An 18,085-nucleotide genomic window follows, 5' to 3' on the forward strand; every position below is an offset into this window, starting at 1 on the left:
GACGAGTCACGTTTTTGTGATACATATGACAGCTGTTTACATGTGACCTGTAGAAGTACGTTTGAGAAGGCAGTGCTGTGTGCTGGAGATGGTATGATGAATCGTGAGGCAGTGGCGACAAACTCACTTCTGGTCTGCGGGATGAGCGGTGTGTGCACGGTGATGTAGTCAGCGCGCGGCCAGATCTCTTCCAGCTCCAGCTTCTCCACGCCGAACTGCTGGGCCGCCTCAGCGCTCACCAGAGGGTCAAAGCCAATTGTCTGCAACACACAGAGATGTGTCCTGTCAGTTTCACTCATCTGCTCACATACCATCTTCCCCAATTCATGATACACTGCCTCCAGTTTCATAGTGTGGCCAAATTGCTCGAGTGATGTTTTGCAACATTACCATGCACGCATGAGCTCAGACTGAAAATGAAGTGGGGGAAGAAAGGATAAGCCCGATTAATTAACGTGTTGCTGCAACCAGTCCATTGCAATGTGATCGGACTTTCAATGTCGTGCTGTCCACAAGGTACGGGAGTCCATGCCGGTCGGCACTGACGAGGTTGAAATGGAATAAGAAATTCGCAAATCGCGTGTTGGATGATTCCAGTTCTGGTCACTGGAGGGGCAGCACTGGGCAACGAACGAAGGGGTTTAGCAGGAACATATCAGAAGGTTGTAGCTGCAATGTACTGAAAAATGGCTCTGAGCACTAAGAGACTTAATTTCTGTGGCTATCAGTCCCCTAGAGCTTAGAACCACTTAAACATAACTAACCTAAGGACATCACACACATCCATGCCCAAGGCAGGATTCGAACCTGCGATTGTAGCCGTCGCGTGGTTCCAGACTGTAGTGCCTAGAACTGCTCGGCCATCCCGGCCAGCTTGCACTGAATTGGCGAGAGAAAAAAAAAGTGGGAGATCTGTGGAGAGGCACGGTGAAGTATGATGATTTTGATTCGTTACAGCCTCGCGGGGTTAGCCGAGTGGTCGAGGCGTTGAGTCATGGACTGTGCGGCTGGTCCCAGCGGAGGTTCGAGTCCTCCCTCGGGCATGGGTGTGTGTTTGTCCTTAGGATAATTTAGGTTAAGTAGTGTGCAAGCTTAGGGACTGATGACCATAAGATTTCACACACATTTGAACATTTGTTTAAGGTATGGTATTCTGTTTATGTTTTTCAAAAAGTGTAGATATACCAATATATGGACAACAGCATAAGTTTTGGTGTTATTATTGTACAAGGCTTGAATATAGTGTGAGTCAACTAGTATTATAATTTTACAGATAATTATCTTAACGCTAGCAATACCAGTGATGGGTACTTTGTGCCCATCTTTCGTAAATATTGTAATCTAGCCATGTACTTCATATTTTAAAATTTTTAACAAGCCTTTATCTGGATCACTATTGGGTGCCATTACCGCGTACACAAATGAAGGGCCCGTTATTTACGCGAATTACGTGGCCTGTGCGTAGTCATCTATGGCCTCACACACTATGTGATCAAAAGTATCCGAACACCTGGCTGAAAATGACTTACGAGTTCGTAGTGCCCCCCATCGGTAATTCTGGAATTCAATACGGTGTTGGCCCACCCTTATCCTTGATGACAGCTTCCACTCTTGCAGGCATACGTTCAATCAGGTGCTGGAAGTTTTCTTGGGGAATGGCAGCCCATTCTTCACGGAGTGCTGCACTGAGGAGAGGTATCGATGTCGGTCGGTGAGGCCTGGCATGAAGTTGGCGGTCCAAAACATCCCAAAGGTGTTCTATAGGATCCAGGTCAGGACCCTGTGCAGGCCAGTCCATTACGCGGATGTTATTGTCGTGCAACCACTCCGCCACAGACCGTGCGTTACGAACAGGTGGTCGATCACGCTGAAAGATGTAATCACCATCCCAGAATTGCCCTTCAACAGTGGGAAGCAAGAATGTGCTTAAAACATGAATGTAGGCCTCTATTGTGGAAGTGCCACTCAAAATAACAAGGGGCGCAAGCCCCCTCCACGAAAAACACGACCACACTATACACCACCGCCTCTGAATTTTCCTGTTGGCACTACAGACACTGGCAGATGACGTTCTCTGGGCATTCGCCATTCCCACAGCCTGCCATCGGATCGCCACATTGTGTACCGTGATTCGTCACTGCACACAACGTTTATCCACTGTTCAATCGTCCACTGTTTACACTCCTCACACCAAGCGAAGCGACGTTTGGCATTTATTGGCGTGCTGTGTGCCTTATGAGCAGCCGTTCAACTGTGAAATCCAAGTTTTCCCACCTCCGGCCTAACTGTCGCAGTACTTGTAGTGGATCCTGATGCAGTTTGGAATTCCTGTGTGACGGTCTGGATAGATGTCTGCCTATTACACATTACGACCCTCTTCAACTGAGGGCAGTTTCTGTCAGTCAACAGACGAGGTCGGCCTGTACACTTTTGTGCTGTACGAGTCCCTTCACGTTTCCACTTCACTATGACATTGGAAATAGTGGACCTAGGAATGTTTAGGAGTATGGAAATCTGGCGTACAGACGTATGACAGAAGTGACACCCAATCACCTGACCACGTTCGAAGGCCGCGAGGTCTGCGGAGCAACCCATTCTGCTCTCTCATGATGTCTAATGACTACTGAAGTTGCTAGCAGTAGTGGTCCGATACGAAAAACGTATGTTTCTGGGGCTGTCCGGATACTTTTGTTCACATAGTGTATCTCCACTAACCGACCATCAAACTACCGGATCCCTTATAGGCAGAATGACTGATGTACCGGGTGATCAAAAAGTCAGTATAAATTTGAAAACTTAATAAAGCACGGAACAATGTAGATAGAGAGGTAAAAATTGACACACGTGGTTGGAATGACATGGGGGTTTTATTAGAACCAAAAAAAAAAAACACCCCATATTGCTAGACGCGTGAAAGATCTCTTGCGCGCGTCCTTTGGGCCGGCCGCGGTGGTCTCGCGGTTCTAGGCGCGCAGTCCGGAACCGCGCGACTGCTACGGTCGCAGGTTCGAATCCTGCCTCGGGCATGGATGTGTGATGTCCTTAGGTTAGTTAGGTTTAACTAGTTCTAAGTTCTAGGGGACTGATGACCTAAGATGTTAAGTCCCATAGTGCTCAGAGCCATTTTTTGAAGCGTCCTTTGGTGATGATCGTGTGCTCAGCCGCCACTTTCGTCACGCTTGGCCTCCCAGCTCCCCAGACCTCATCCGTGCGATTATTGGCTGTGGGGTTACCCGAAGTCGCAAGTGTATCGTGATCGACCGACATCTCTAGAGATGCTGAAAGACAACATCCGACGCCAATGCCTCACCATAACTCCGGACATGCTTTACGGTGGTGTTCACAACATTATTCCTCGACTACAGCTATTGTTGAGGAATGATGGTGGACATATTGAGCATTTCCTGTAAAGAACATCATCTTTGCTTTCTCTTGCTTTGTTATGCTAATTATTGCTATTCTGATCAGATGAAGCGCCATCTGTCGGACATTTATTGAACGTTTGTGTTTTTTTGGTTCTAATAAAACCCCATATCATTTCAAGCATGTGTGTCAATTTGGAACTCTCTATCTACATTATTCCGTGATTTATTCAGTTTTCAAATGTATACTGACTTTTTGATCATGCGGTATTTCGTTCCGAAGACCACAAACGTATTTTGTTCCAAAGGCGGACAGACAAGCTATCAGCCTGGCCGCAAGGTGAGACGCAGAACAACTGAATGGCGCTGCGCACAGAGCGCAGCGTGACGTGACGTGACGCAGTTGCTGCGCTTGGTGACCCTGCGCACCGCAGTCTCCTGTACGCAGTTTACTTTTTTTTTTTTTTTTTTTTTTGTGGTTTTAGGGCGCACAACTTCAATGGTCATTAGCGCCCTGACTACGTTAAGAATGCACCGCGAGGCACAAGTTTAAAACAACTAAAAGGGAAAACACGGTAAAAGACAGACTGACAGGCATAGGATTAAAAAACAGCATCATCAAATGTCCTTAGCGAGGTTTGTCAAATTGATAAAACGAAGAACACGAGAAGCTGCTCGTGGGTCATCCGCTAAAATGGCATCTAAAGTACATGGCAGGTTAAGATCTAGACGCAGTGTGTTAAAATCCGGACAGGACATTAAAATGTGGCGGACCGTCAGCAATTGCCCACATGGGCAGAACGGCGCCGGTGCAGCCGTCAGCAGAGCAGATGGCGATGGCTGAACCGGCAGTGTCCAATGCGTAACCGGGCCAAAACGACCTCCTCCCGCCGAGAAGGGCGGGAGGAGGACGTCCAAGCCGCGGGAAGAGGTTTCAAGGCCCGAAGCTTGTTGTCTGTAAGTGCAGCCCAATCGGCATGCCACAGCGATAAAATGCGCCGACAAATGACCCTGCTACAATCTGATGAAGGGACACAACAAGAAGCTGTCCGAGGCTGGAGGACCGCAGCCTTGGCCGCGGCATCTGCAGCTTCGTTCCCAGGGATACCGACATGGCCAGGGACGCACATAAAGCTAACCGGAGAACCGACGTCCACCAGCTGCTGAAGAGAGCGTTGGATCCGGTGCACGAAAGGGTGAACCGGATACGGATCACTGAGGCTCTGGATGGCGCTCAGGGAATCGGAGCAGATGACATAAGCAGAATGTCGGTGGCGGCAGATGTAAAGAACAGCCTGGTAGAGGGCATAAAGCTCAGCTGTGAAGACCGAACAATGGCCATGGAGCCGGTATTTGAAACTTTGTGCCCCGACAATAAAAGAACACCCGACCCCGTCATTGGTCTTTGAGCCATCTGTATAAATGAAGGTCATATTGATGAACTTTGAACGAAGTTCAACAAAACGGGAGTGGTAGACCGAACCGGGGGTAACCTCTTTTGGGAGCGAGCTGAGGTCAAGGTGAACGCGGACCTGAGCCTGGAGCCAAGGTGGCGTGTGGCTCTCGCCCACTCGAAAGGTTGCAGGGAGTGAAAAATTAAGGTGTTGAAGGAGGCGACGAAAGCGAACTCCAGGGGGTAGCAGGGCGGAGACATACAACCCGTATTGACGGTCGAGAGAGTCGTCAAAAAAGGAATGATAAGACGGGTGGTCGGGCATTGACAGTAGCCGAGGTTCACGGTGGCTCTGGCTGTTGGTAGTTGGAAATGGAAGAAAAGCTAACTGAAGCCGTACGTGTTCGCAAAGTTCTGTACGATACCAGCCATGAAGATTACTTGCAAACGAAGCTGAAAGCTGAGAAGTGGGAGGAAGTGGCCAAGGAAACGGACACATGAAATGGCAAGTTGCATTGTAATTCGTTGTTAACATTCTACATTGACATTGTTAAAACTCTGTAGCAAATTTTCGTGATGTGCTCTGTCCTGGTTAAATGTTTATCAAAAAAGATGCCTAGCTTCCTTACAATATCATTCCTTACTAGCGTGTAGCCCTCCATATCTACCAGTGAAAACGGAATAGATGCATTTAACCACGTCTTTGATATCAATATATTCCGAGTGATGACACGAAGTTTTATGAGCACCGTTTAAATTCATTTGTTGTTGGATAGTCCTTATGACTAATAGGATTCTGTTTCTGCTACGAAAATACCGTTTATATTAATTGATAATAATGAAATTTGCCCACTTCTCGCTATACATACAGTAGCCCTGGCGACAGCAACGGCTTTTCTCACCAGCTACTCTGCCCCTTCTGACTCACGCCATATGCTCCTCCTCGTGCTTTCTTCGGTGTGAGAACCTGTAGCCAGTTTCATCAGAGCGATGTAGCATACCCGTGTTCTAGGGGTAGCGTCTTTGATTCATAATCAAAACGTCTTCGGTTCCGGGTTCGATCCCCGCCACTGCAGAAGACTTCCGGCATAAGAAGTCAGCCTCATTCTGCCAACGGCCTTGTCAAAGAGGGCGGAGGAGCGGATAGAGGTTCAGGGCACTCTCTTGTCCTAGGGGTGGGAAATTGCCCCTAAAGGCGGAAGAATCAGCAATGATCAACGACATGAGGATGCAGAAGGCAATGGAAACCACTGCATTAAAGACACGCAACGTGTATCCACAGGACATGTGGCCTGTAATTGAAGAAGCGTCATGATGATCTCTCCACTGGCAAAAGATTCCGGAATAGTCCCCCATTCGGATCTCCGGGAGGGGACTGCCAAGGGGGAGGTTACCATGAGAAAAAGATTGAATAGTCAACGAAAGGATAACGTTCTACGAGTCAGGGCGTGGAATGTCAGAAGCTTGAACGTGGTAGGGAAACTAGAAAATATGAAAAGGGAAATGCAAAGGCTAAATCTAGATACAGTAGGGGTCAGTGAAGTGAAGTGGAAGGAACACAAGGATTTCTGGGCAGATGAGTATCGGGTAATATCAACAGCAGCAGAAAATGGTATAACAGGTGTAGGATTCGTTATGAATAGGAAGGTAGGGCAGAGGGTGTGTTACTGTGAACAGTTCAGTGACCGGGTTGTTCTAATCAGAATCGACAGCAGACCAACACCGACAACGATAGTTCAGGTATACATGCCGACGTCGCAAGCTGAAGATGAACAGATAGAGAAAGTGTATGAGGATATTGAAAGGGTAATGCAGTATGTAAAGGGGGACGAAAAACTAATAGTCATGGGTGACTGGAATGCAGTTGTAGGGGAAGGAGTAGAAGAAAAAGTTACAGGAGAATATGGGCTTGGGACAAGGAATGAAAGAGGAGAAAGACTAATTGAGTTCTGTAACAAGTTTCAGCTAGTAATAGCGAATACCCTGTTCTAGAATCACAAGAGGAGCAGGTACACTTGGAAAAGGCCGGGAGATACGGGAAGATTTCAATTAGATTACATCATGGTCAGACAGAGATTCCGAAATCAGATACTGGATTGTAAGGCGTGCCCAGGAGCAGATATAGACTCAGATCACAATATAGTAGTGATGAAGAGTAGGCTGAAGTTCAAGACATTAGTCAGGAAGAATCAATACGCAAAGAAGTGGGATACGGAAGTACTAAGGAATGACGAGATACGTTTGAAGTTCTCTAAAGCTATAGATACAGCAATAAGGAATAGCGCATTAGGCAGTACAGTTGAAGAGGAATGGACATCTCTAAAAAGGGCATCACAGAAGTTGGGAAGGAAAACATAGGTACAAAGAAGGTAACTGCGAAGAAACCATGGGTAACAGAAGAAATACTACAGTTTATTGATGAAAGGAGGAAGCACAAACATGTTCCGAGAAAATCAGGAATACAGAAATACAAGTCGCTGAGGAATGAAATAAATAGGAAGTGCAGGGAAGCTAAGGCGAAATGGCTGTAGGAAAAATGTGAAGACATCGAAAAAGATATGATTGTCGGAAGGACAGACTCAGCATACAGGAAAGTCAAAACAACCTTTGGTGACATTAAAAGCAACGGTGGTAACATTAAGAGTGCAACGGGAATTCCACTGTGCAGAGGAGAGAGAGCAGATAGGTGGAAAGAATACATTGAAAGATTTGTCTGATGTGAAGAAACAGGAGTCGATTTAGAAGAGATAGTGGATCCAGTATTAGAATCGGAATTTAAAAGAGCTTTGGAGGACTTACGGTCAAATAAGGCAGAAGGGATAGATAACATTCCATAAGAATTTCTAAAATCATTGGGGGAAGTGGCAACAAAACGACTATTCACGTTGGTGTGTGGAATATATGAGTCTGGCGATATACCATCTGACTTTCGGAAAAGCATCATCCACACAGTTCCGAAGACGGCAAGAGCTGACAAGTGCGAGAATTATCGCACAATCAGCTTAACAGCTCATGCATTGAAGCTGCTTACAAGAATAATATACAGAAGAATGGAAAAGAAAATTGAGAATGCGCTAGGTGACGATCAGTTTGGCTTTAGGAAAAGTAAAGGGACGAGAGAGGCAATTCTGACGTTACGGCTAATAATGGAAGCAAGGCTAAAGAAAAATCAAGACACTTTCATAGGATTTGTCGACCTGGAAAAAGCGTTCGACAATACAAAATGGTGCAAGCTGTTCGAGATTCTGAAAAAAGTAGGGGTAAGCTATAGGGAGAGACGGGTCATATACAATATGTACAACAACCAAGAGGGAATAATAAGAGTGGACGATCAAGAACGAAGTGCTCGTATTAAGAAGGGTGTAAGACAAGGCTGTAGCCTTTCGCCCCTACTCTTCAATCTGTACATCGAGGAAGCAATGATGGAAATAAAAGAAAGGTTCAGGAATGGAATTAAAATACAAGGTGAAAGGATATCAATGATACGATTCGCTGATGACATTGCTATCCTGAGTGAAAGTGAAGAAGAATTAAATGATCTGCTGAACGGAATGAACAGTCTAATGAGTACACAGTATGATTTGAGAGTAAATCGGAGAAAGACGAAGGTAATGAGAAGTAGTAGAAATGAGAACAGCGAGAAACTTAACATCAGGATTGATGGTCACGAAGTCAATGAAGTTAAGGAACTCTGCTACCTAGGCAGTAAAATAACCAATGACGGACGGAGCAAGGAGGACATCAAAAGCAGACTCGCTATGGCAAAAAAAGGCATTTCTGGCCAAGAGAAGTCTACTAATATCAAATACCGGCCTTAATTTGAGGAAGAAATTTCTGAGAATGTACGTCTGGAGTATAGCATTGTATGGTAGTGAAACATGGACTGTGGGAAAACTGGAACAGAAGAGAATCGAAGCATTTGAGATGTGGTGCTATAGACGAATGTTGAAAATTAGGTGGACTGATAAGGTAAGGAATGAGGAGGTTCTACGCAGAATCGGAGAGGAAAGGAATATGTGGAAAACACTGATAAGGAGAAGGGACAGGATGATAGGACATCTGCTAAGACATGAGGGAATGACTTCCATGGTACTAGAGGGAGCTGTAGATGGCAAAAACTGTAGAGGAAGACAGAGATTGGAATACGTCAAGCAAATAATTGAGGACGTAGGTTGCAAGTGCTACTGTGAGATGAAGAGGTTAGCACAGGAAAGGAATTCGTGGCGGGCCGCATCGACCCAGTCAGTAGACTGATGACCAGAACAAAAAAACATACCGTTTCGAACTCAGAATCGGAATCCGATTCTGAGCTTATATCTATTAACACAGCAGAAGTAGTCGCCATCTCTGCCAGAGCCAAAGTTCCTCAGCCAACTGCGAATTGAAACTGCGATCCAGCTTGCGATGATTGTCGCCGTGACTCCCGCTGCCGTGAGGAATTTGGCGTGAGCACCCCTGCGTCACCTCACGGGCCTGCGTCTCATCTTGCGGCCCGCCTTAAGGAGGTGGTCGTAACGTTCCGGCTCATCAGTGTAATTGACTCCACTGCTGGTGGCTGTATGGGAGGCCCCGGAAGCCAATTAAAAGTGAATTATAAGGCGGGGTCGGGCCGTTATAGTAGGGAGGCAGGTGGTGGGTGGGCAGGTGGGGGCGGAGCCGCACTCACCGTCATGCCGAAGGCGCGCATGCGCGCCGCCACCTCCCTGCCGATGCGGCCCAGCCCCAGCACGGCGAGCGTCTTGCCGCTCAGCTCCGAGCCGGCCAGCTTGCTGCGCTCCCAGCGACCCTCCTTCAGCGACTGGCACGCCGCCGGCACGTTCCTGCAACAACACACCGCAGATCATCACGATGACGTCTGGTTTGTGGGGCGCTCAACTGCGCCGTCGTAAGCGTCCGTACAAAGTCCCAATATTTACACAGTGCAATTTTGTGCTCACAAGGGGACGCCACGACGTTTGGAATGTGGATTTTGGGTTGGGTTGGGGAAAAGACCAAACAGCGAGGTCATCGGTCTCATCGGATTAGGGAAGGACGGGGAAGGAAGTCGGCCGTGCCCTTTCAGAGGAACCATCCCGGCATTTCCGTGGAGCGATTTAGGGAAATCACGGAAAACCTAAATCAGGATGGCCGGAGACGGGATTGAACCGTCGTCCTCCCGAATGCGAGTCCAGTGTCTAACCACTGCGCCACCTCGCTCGGTGCGGAATGCGGATTTACTTCCAACTTCGTACACACGTAGTACTCCACGAGGACAATAGAATGTGTAAGCAGTAGCCCGTACTTCTCAGGCGTTACTGACAAGGGAACGTCCCCATCGCACCCCACTTCAGATTTAGTTATAAGGTGGCACAGTGGATAGGCCTTGAAAAACTGAAAACAGATCAGTTGAGAAAACAGGAAGAAGTCGTGTGGAACTGTGAAAAAATAAGCAAAATATACAAACTGAGTAGTTCATGGGAAGATAGGCGATGTCAAGGACACTGGGAACGCAGGAGCGCCGTGATCTCGTCGTAACGTGAGCAGCTGCGGAACGAAATGTCCTTGGTTCGAATCTTCCCTCGAGTGAAAATTTTAATTTTTTGTTTTCAGACAATTATTATCTGTCCGTCCGATGCGATCACTTGGGAGTGATAATCACATCCACAAGAAAACCTAAATCGGGCAAGGTAGAAGAATCTTTTTACCCATTCGCCAAGTGTACAAGTTAGGTGGGTCGACAACATATTCCTGTCATGTGGAGCACATGCCGTCACCAGTGTCGTATAGAATATATCAGATGTGTTTTCCTGTGGAGGAATCGGTTGACTTCTGACCTTGCGATCAAATGTTTTCGGTTCCCATTGGAGAGGCACGTCCTTTCGTCTACTAATCGCACGGTTTTGCGATGCGGTCGCAAAACACAGACACTAAACTTATTACAGTGAACAAAGACGTCAATGAACGAACGGACAGATAATAACTATGCAAAAATACAGAAAATAAAATTTTCACTCGAGGGAAGACTTGAACCTAGGACCTCTCTTCAGCAGCTGCTCACGCTACCACGGGACCACGACGCTCCTGAGCTCAGTTTGTCCTTGATGTTGCCTATGAAACACGTGGACTACTCAGTTTGTATATTTTGCTTATTTTTTCACAGTTCCACACAACTTGTTCCTGTTTTCTCGATTGATCTGTGTTCAGTTTATCAAGGCCTATCCACTGTGCCACCTTATAACTAAATCTGAGGGGGGTGCGATGGGGAGGTTCCCTTGTGAGAAAATCGCAAGATAATTTCGGTCGTCAAAGATATATCTGTGCGTGGCCATTTTAACCATGAAGTGGCTGCACCCGAGTGCTGCCGGCACGGTAGTTTAGCGTGTTCGGTCAGAGAGCCGGTTGGCCTCTGTAACAAAAAAAACTGAGTGGAAGGATCAACAAATGAACTTGAACGGATGTAATGTAACGTCCGCAACGACCAAACACAACGGTCAAAAAAAAAAAAAAAAGCGTGACCGGTCAGAGCGTTAGCTTCACTTTCTGATAAAAGAACTGAGCGAACGGATGAAGGAACAAACTGGAAGGGTTATCATCCGACGTCCGCCCTGAACAAATTCAGTGAACAATATAGAAGAAAATGTTTCTTTTTTTTAAAAAAAAAAAGTGACTGGCGTTCCAGCCGCTGGATCGAGTTTCGATCGACAGTTTTTTTTTAATTTTCAACAGAGGAATTTTCGTTCGTATTTGTATTGCAATTGATATAATGGGAAAAATACGTGTAATCGGATGAACTTTTATTACATTTACAATGTTATTTGGGCGTCTACTAATTTTTATTATCACAAATAATATAATATTCATAACTATCGACTAGTAAACGACCAAACGCATAAAGTGATACTGAAAATGTATGCTTGTCCGTGTCTTCAAAACTGTTTGTATTTAATCGAAAGGGAACAAGAAATTGCTTCTCGGAAGACGCTACTAAAATACACTCGATACTGCATAACCAATTATCAGCGCCGATTTTTAAGCAAATACTGCGTTATGCATGGTTTGCTTCCAAACTATCGTCTGGAAGAGAGGTTTTTGAAAATGTTAACGAGGTTTGTTTTTCCACGGAAAACGTCAAAAGACCTTGCGTATGCCGAAACATAGCACTTATTCAAGGCAGCTGGTGCCGTTTAACTTTGTGTTTTCCATGTTTTTACGAAAAATACCATCCTGCAACTTGTAATATCGAAAGCGACGATTAATTGTACATCTTTCGAAAGCAGTCTGTGCCGGTCAGAACTTCGAGGTAACAAGTCGTTCCGGGCTCCTTCCAGGTACAAGGGATTTCTCAAATCACGGACAAGCATACGTTTTCAGTATCACTTGATAGTTATGAATATTACGTTATTTGTGATAATAAAAATTAGTAGACTGCCAAATAATATTTTAAATGTAATAAAAGTGCATCCGATTACACGCATTTTCCCCAATGTATCAATTGTAATATAAATAGTAAAGAAAATGACTGTGTTGAAAATTTAAAAAAACTGACGAACGGAACTCGATCCAGCAACTTGAACGCCAAACACATTTTTCCTCAAAAAAAAAAAAAAAATTGTTGTATATTGTTATCTGAATTTGTTCAGGGCGGATGTTCGATGACACCCGTTCAGTTTTTTTCGTTCATCCCTTCACTCAGTTTTTTACTGGAATGGAAAGCTAACGCTCTGACCGAACACGCTGAGCTACCCTGCCGGCACCACTCGGCTGGAAGCGCTTCATGGTTCAAATGGCCACGCACAGGTATATATTCGACGACCGAAATTATCTTGCGATTTTCTCAGTAACACTTGAGAAGTACGCGCTACTGCTTACACATTTTGTTGTCCTCGTGGAGTACTGCGAGTGTACGAAGTTTGCAGTAAATCCGTGTTTCAAACGTCGTGGCCTCCACTTGTCAGTCCAATCGAGCCACTGCCACGAACGATGATGAGACTATGAGGACAACACAAACACCCAGTCTCCGGACAGAGAAAATCCCCAACCACGCCGGGACTCGAACCCGGGGCCTCGTGGTCTAGGGGCAGCAACGCCGGCCGCTAGACCGCGAGCTGCAGACAACACACCGGTGATACCGACGTTCACGCTGCCTGCATGAGGTGACTGGTCCACTGCTTCCCGGCAGAATACTTAACACACCGTGAACGAAGGAATGCAACACACTGGTGCAATATTCTGCAATCTACATCTACGTGATTACTCTGCTATTCGCAATAAAGTGCTTGGCAGAGGGTTCAATGAACCACCATCAAGCTGTCTCTCTACCGTTCCACTGTCGAACGTCGTGCGGGAAAAACGAGCACTTAAATTTTTCTGGGCGAGCCCTGATTTCTATTTTATCGTGATGATCATTTCTCCCCATGTGGGTGGCTGCCAGCAGAATGTTTTCGCAATCGCACGAGAAGACTGGTGATTGAAATTTCATGCGAAGATCCCGTCGCAACGACAAACGCCTTTGTTTTAATGACTGCCACTCCAATTCACGTATCATCTCTGTGGCACTCTTTCCCCTATTTCATGATAATACAGAACTAGCTGCGCTTCTTTGCACTTTTCGATGTCATCCGTCAGTCGCACCTGATCTGGATGCCACACCGCACAGCAATACTCCAGAATAGGGCGGACAAGCGTGGTGTAAGCAGTCTCTCTGCCAATGAATCGCAGTCTTTGGTTTGCTCTACCCACAATATTATCTATGTGATCGTTCCAATTTAGGTTACTTGTAATTGTAATCCCTAACTATTTACCTGAATTTACTGCGACCGAGGTTGTGCTTGCAGGCAGTTACGGACTTCTTCACGCAGCAGGCCACGGTGTTTTACCAAACGGATATGTTGAACATGTTGCGTCGATGGTATTCTGGACTGTAGGCCCTTGGAAGGGAAACTTTTTGATCATCGCTTATATCTACCACCGCTAGGATACACACACACTTCAAAGTTTTTTCGAGTATTTTCCAGAGCTGTATCGTATTGTTTTAAGAAACTGACTCCTGTAAGTACGAATAAAATCGAAGAGAGCAGAGCAGTCTTTAACTTGTTCGTGCGTTTCCTGTGTAAGACTTGGTGACGATAGCGACTCCTTGTTTACGACGCTGATACAACCTGTAGAGTAGATGTGTGCTGCAGGTTGCCTGCAGCGCAGGCGTTCTCCGCAGACGCACGTGAGACTGCTTACGTATAAAGGACAGGAGCTACGGCGCTACCATAACGGCGGAACCCGTTAGCAGCTTTCCTATAGCAGTTTTTACATTTATTGGGCCACCGCTCTGAGCAGCGGCAGAAGGAGCATCCACAACCCGTGTTACACTTCTCTTCGGCAGTATCGAGCATGGGTACTGGAAGTGTAAATTGGTCAAATATTTGCCAGGTTTGTTTTGTCTGATCATAGAGACACAAGGCATCATAATACGGTTCCCTTTCGACAAATTTCGAATGAAGTGGAAGTTAAATCGTGGACACCAGCCAAGAATACCCAGACCTCGCCCCCACCATGGAACCACTAACACAAGGCATCCAACTTCCCCCACACCTCACCCAAAGACACAGAAACTGACCCCAGAATATACACACAAACGCGCCTGCGCGCACACGAACACACACAAAACATACACAAGAACTGTAGACCTAAGCTACATCTAAAAAGTAGCATAGAAATAACAAATTAAACATTAAAAGTAGCATACACACCAAACTACGGTACTACTATCGTATGCTACAACCTCAATACACACTAAAGTACTCCAAGAAAACAAAGAAAACAATCATAACGGAAAATACGGTATAATTTATAAAGAAACACTATATCACAACATGACTTAAAATCTTTAACACTTAAACCTCAACCTCTAACCTCATTTTATGTAATATTTTTGTACCTATCTAATATCCTTGTACCTACTTTATATTTTGTTTTATTTTGTATTATTGTATTATTTTATATTTCTGCATTTTTATATATGCTATATCTTTGTATACTCAATATGATCAAATGCACTTTGCAAGAAATATTGAACTAATAAATAAATGAATGTACGAGTTATGTACAGCAAATGGCTGAAAAGGGCAATGCAAGCCCTCAAACAGCCCGCCCATCCCCATAAGGGGTGGGAATGAAAAGTGCCAAAAAAAAAAAAAAAAAAAAAAAAAAAAAAAAAAGATAACATGTATATGAAAAAGTTTATTTTCACAGTAATACATGTAATAACCAACAATGGTTTGAGGCAAGTTTGTAAGAGATTGGGAATATTCGTGGCCCATTGGCTTGGACTTGCAGCGGGGTCTGGATGTGTGACATCTGTTGAATTTAAACTTTAATGGTTTCTAACTACCTTAAGTGAAACAGGTCTACTAAAGAGACTGCTTACACCACGCATGTCCGCCCTATTCTGGAGTATTGCTGTGCGATGAGGGACTGACGGAAGACATCGAAAAAGTACAAAGAAGGGCAGCTCGTTTTGTATTATCGCGAAATTGGGGAGATAGTGTCACAGACATGATACGTGAATTGGAGTGGCAATGATTAAAACAAAGGCGTTTTTCGTTGCGACGGCATCTTCTCATTAAATTTCAATCACCAGTTTTCTCCACCGATTGCAAAAACATTCTTTTGGCACCCCATCCTACATAGGGAGAAATGATCATCACGATGAAATAAGAGAAACAGGGCTCGCACAGAAAAATTTAAATGCTCGTTTTTCCCACTTGCCATTCGAGAGTGTAACGGTAGAGAACCCTCTGTCAGGCACTTATTTGTGAATGGAAGAGCAATCACGTAGATGTACCACTACCAATCACAAAATTTCTTAACTAATGTATCGTTCATTTACTGTGCGATCTGTTTCGAGTGTAGGCCTATACCTCACCATCAGGCCTTATGGCATTACAAAAACAATTTCACAATAGGATCATGCAGATCTTAAACAGTCTTTTCATAAATGCTGTGGTTATCCTGTGGGAGAAGAAGAGAAGACCAAGTAAGAATCGATGTCACTTTGGAAGCAGGACTGATGTTTGCATGAAAAGTTTTGTAACAGGCACTCACTTTGTTCTTATGGCGTGATAGTCTCTCTGTAATGAGCTGAGATGTTTCCTACCACGCCATAAGAACAAATTGAGTGGCATCGATTCTTACTTGGTCTTCTCTTCTTCTTCCCCAGGATAACCACAGCATTTATGAAAAGACTGTTCAAGATCTGCATGATCCTATTGTGAAATTGTTTTTGTAGTGCCATATAGCCAGATGATGAGGTATAACCTCGAAACACCTCGCACAATATATGAATGATACACTAGTTAACACATTTTGTAACTGATAACGGTAGTTAGAAACCTTTACATTCACGGTCGGAAAATAGTCAAATTCGAATTTCAACTTGTTTTCACAACATGATAATGTTCAGTACGACCTCGGCCAGTGAGATTATGAAGTAAGCAAACGTATTTGACAATATCGTCGGTCACATGTACAGAACTTCGTATCGAGTGTTGATAATTAAAGTGCACCTGTTCAAGGCCTTTATTGTGGCTTGTAACTATCGCACAACAGTGGAACTTGGTAGATATGCTAATGCGTTAATGCAGGACCGATTTACTCGGGAAAACACATTAGTTACAATTGTGTCCACCTTGCGCTGTACGTTGTTTGTATGACGGTATGACATACACGCTCTCATTTTACAAGCCATGGAACGAGTGAACAATACAGAACTGATTTAATTAATGAAAGAATGAGTGATCTGTTAAATTTTAAACTTCTTGTTTAGAAAAAACTCAAATTTCATATTTAATTATCTGAATTTTTACCACAGTTTTTAACAGATTTGGAAAATTCTAGAGTTTCATACTTATGTAAGTATATTTTGCATGCTGTGCAGAATTCATCGAAGAATCTCCCTTGTTTATGAAGAAAAGTGTACCTTTAGTAACAAATGCAGCCAATAATAAGTTAAAAAATTATGATATTCCACATGTAAAAAAAATTATTTTGTTATGTTTTTGAACTTCCACTGCTATGAGTATGAATCCTGAATAGTTCCTGGTCATGCTGACAAAGTTTTATGAATTTATTTGTAAAAGTATAGACAGTGCAAATTAAAATGTCCTGTGGTGCCTCTCCTGTTCCGAAAGCCAGACATTTCTGATTGCAGTAACACAGCTGTGTGAGATGTTCATCATTTAATCCTCGCATGTCCCAGGTTCCAGCAACACAGCGAATAATTCCTTGCAGATCTTAGGAAGTCCAGAAAATCATTTCTACGAGCATTATTAGTCTCTTAGTACAGAACAGTAACTCATTCCTTAGATGGCTGAGAAGCAATTGTAAAATACGACCAAGGACCTATACAGAAATCACGACTTTATTCATTAATTAACAAACTTTTCTTGAATAATATCATTGCGAAACTAACATATCGGAAATTAACATAATTGATTGTATGTCAAAGAGTTCTACTGTGCAGACCTGTTTGTAAACATTTTTCCTGAAGAAAAATTTAATTATTGTTGCTATATTCAGACTTTATGCAGCTGCCCTATTTCGCTAATAGTGAAAAAGTGTTGTTCTTAAGTAATTTGCACGTTCATACCCTTCTAAAAAAAGTCTGTTTGTTGTTGTAACTGACGATGGTTGAACAGAGTAATTGTTGAAAGCTGAAGAGTGTAGTTGTTTACGTCTGAATAGCATGTAATACATAAAACTGCAACCAGTCACTTTCTTGAATAGTTATTTATTATTCCATTAACCGGTTTTCGAATCTTTTGAGGTTCATTTTCAGATGGTTTTCTGGAAGCTACACCACTATTTCCAGCATGATGCTGGCTACTTGCTCTGTGACAAAGATGGAACATGCTTTAATCATTAAAGCATGTTAAAGTTTAATGTATCGCCATGAGTATTTGTTCATCTGTCGATATGGACGCAAAATTTTAGTTTTGTACTTACTGCGACAATATGGGCGGCTTTTTTTTCTGTTAGTGTCCATCCGTCTGCCTCCATTCTGATGGCCAGTTGGTACATCAATTCACGCACTTTCACACAATTTGTAAACATTTACACTGTGATCGCGAAACTTTGCCAGCATCCAGCGTGTGCTATACAACTGTTGCTTGTTACGAAGATTTTGACAAACGATATGACATGGGCCTACTTTGCTCAGTGATGTTATTTGTTTTTGTTTTTATGTTTTAAAGTCGATATAGGGCGAAACAAAAACAGATAGTGTCTCTGACCAAAGTAGACCTGTGTCATATCTTTTGTCAAGATCTTTGTGACAAGCAACAGTTGTATAGCACACGCT

The 18,085-nt window shown here is 44.1% G+C and overlaps 1 protein-coding gene across 1 annotated transcript in view; it reads right to left on the reverse strand.

Moving 5' to 3' along the window:
* LOC126426679 (D-3-phosphoglycerate dehydrogenase) overlaps positions 1 to 18,085 on the reverse strand; it is an 81,627-nt gene that overhangs the window by 19,947 nt on the left and 43,595 nt on the right. The window contains exons 4-5 of the mRNA XM_050088570.1: positions 9,422 to 9,575; positions 128 to 260 (exon numbers count right to left, since the gene is read on the reverse strand). Coding sequence (XP_049944527.1) covers positions 128 to 260; positions 9,422 to 9,575 — 287 coding nt within the window. The remainder of the gene's footprint in view (positions 1 to 127; positions 261 to 9,421; positions 9,576 to 18,085) is intronic.

Source organism: Schistocerca serialis, chromosome 11 (genome assembly GCF_023864345.2).
Source record: "Schistocerca serialis cubense isolate TAMUIC-IGC-003099 chromosome 11, iqSchSeri2.2, whole genome shotgun sequence".
In the NCBI taxonomy this organism is placed as follows: domain Eukaryota; kingdom Metazoa; phylum Arthropoda; class Insecta; order Orthoptera; family Acrididae; genus Schistocerca; species Schistocerca serialis.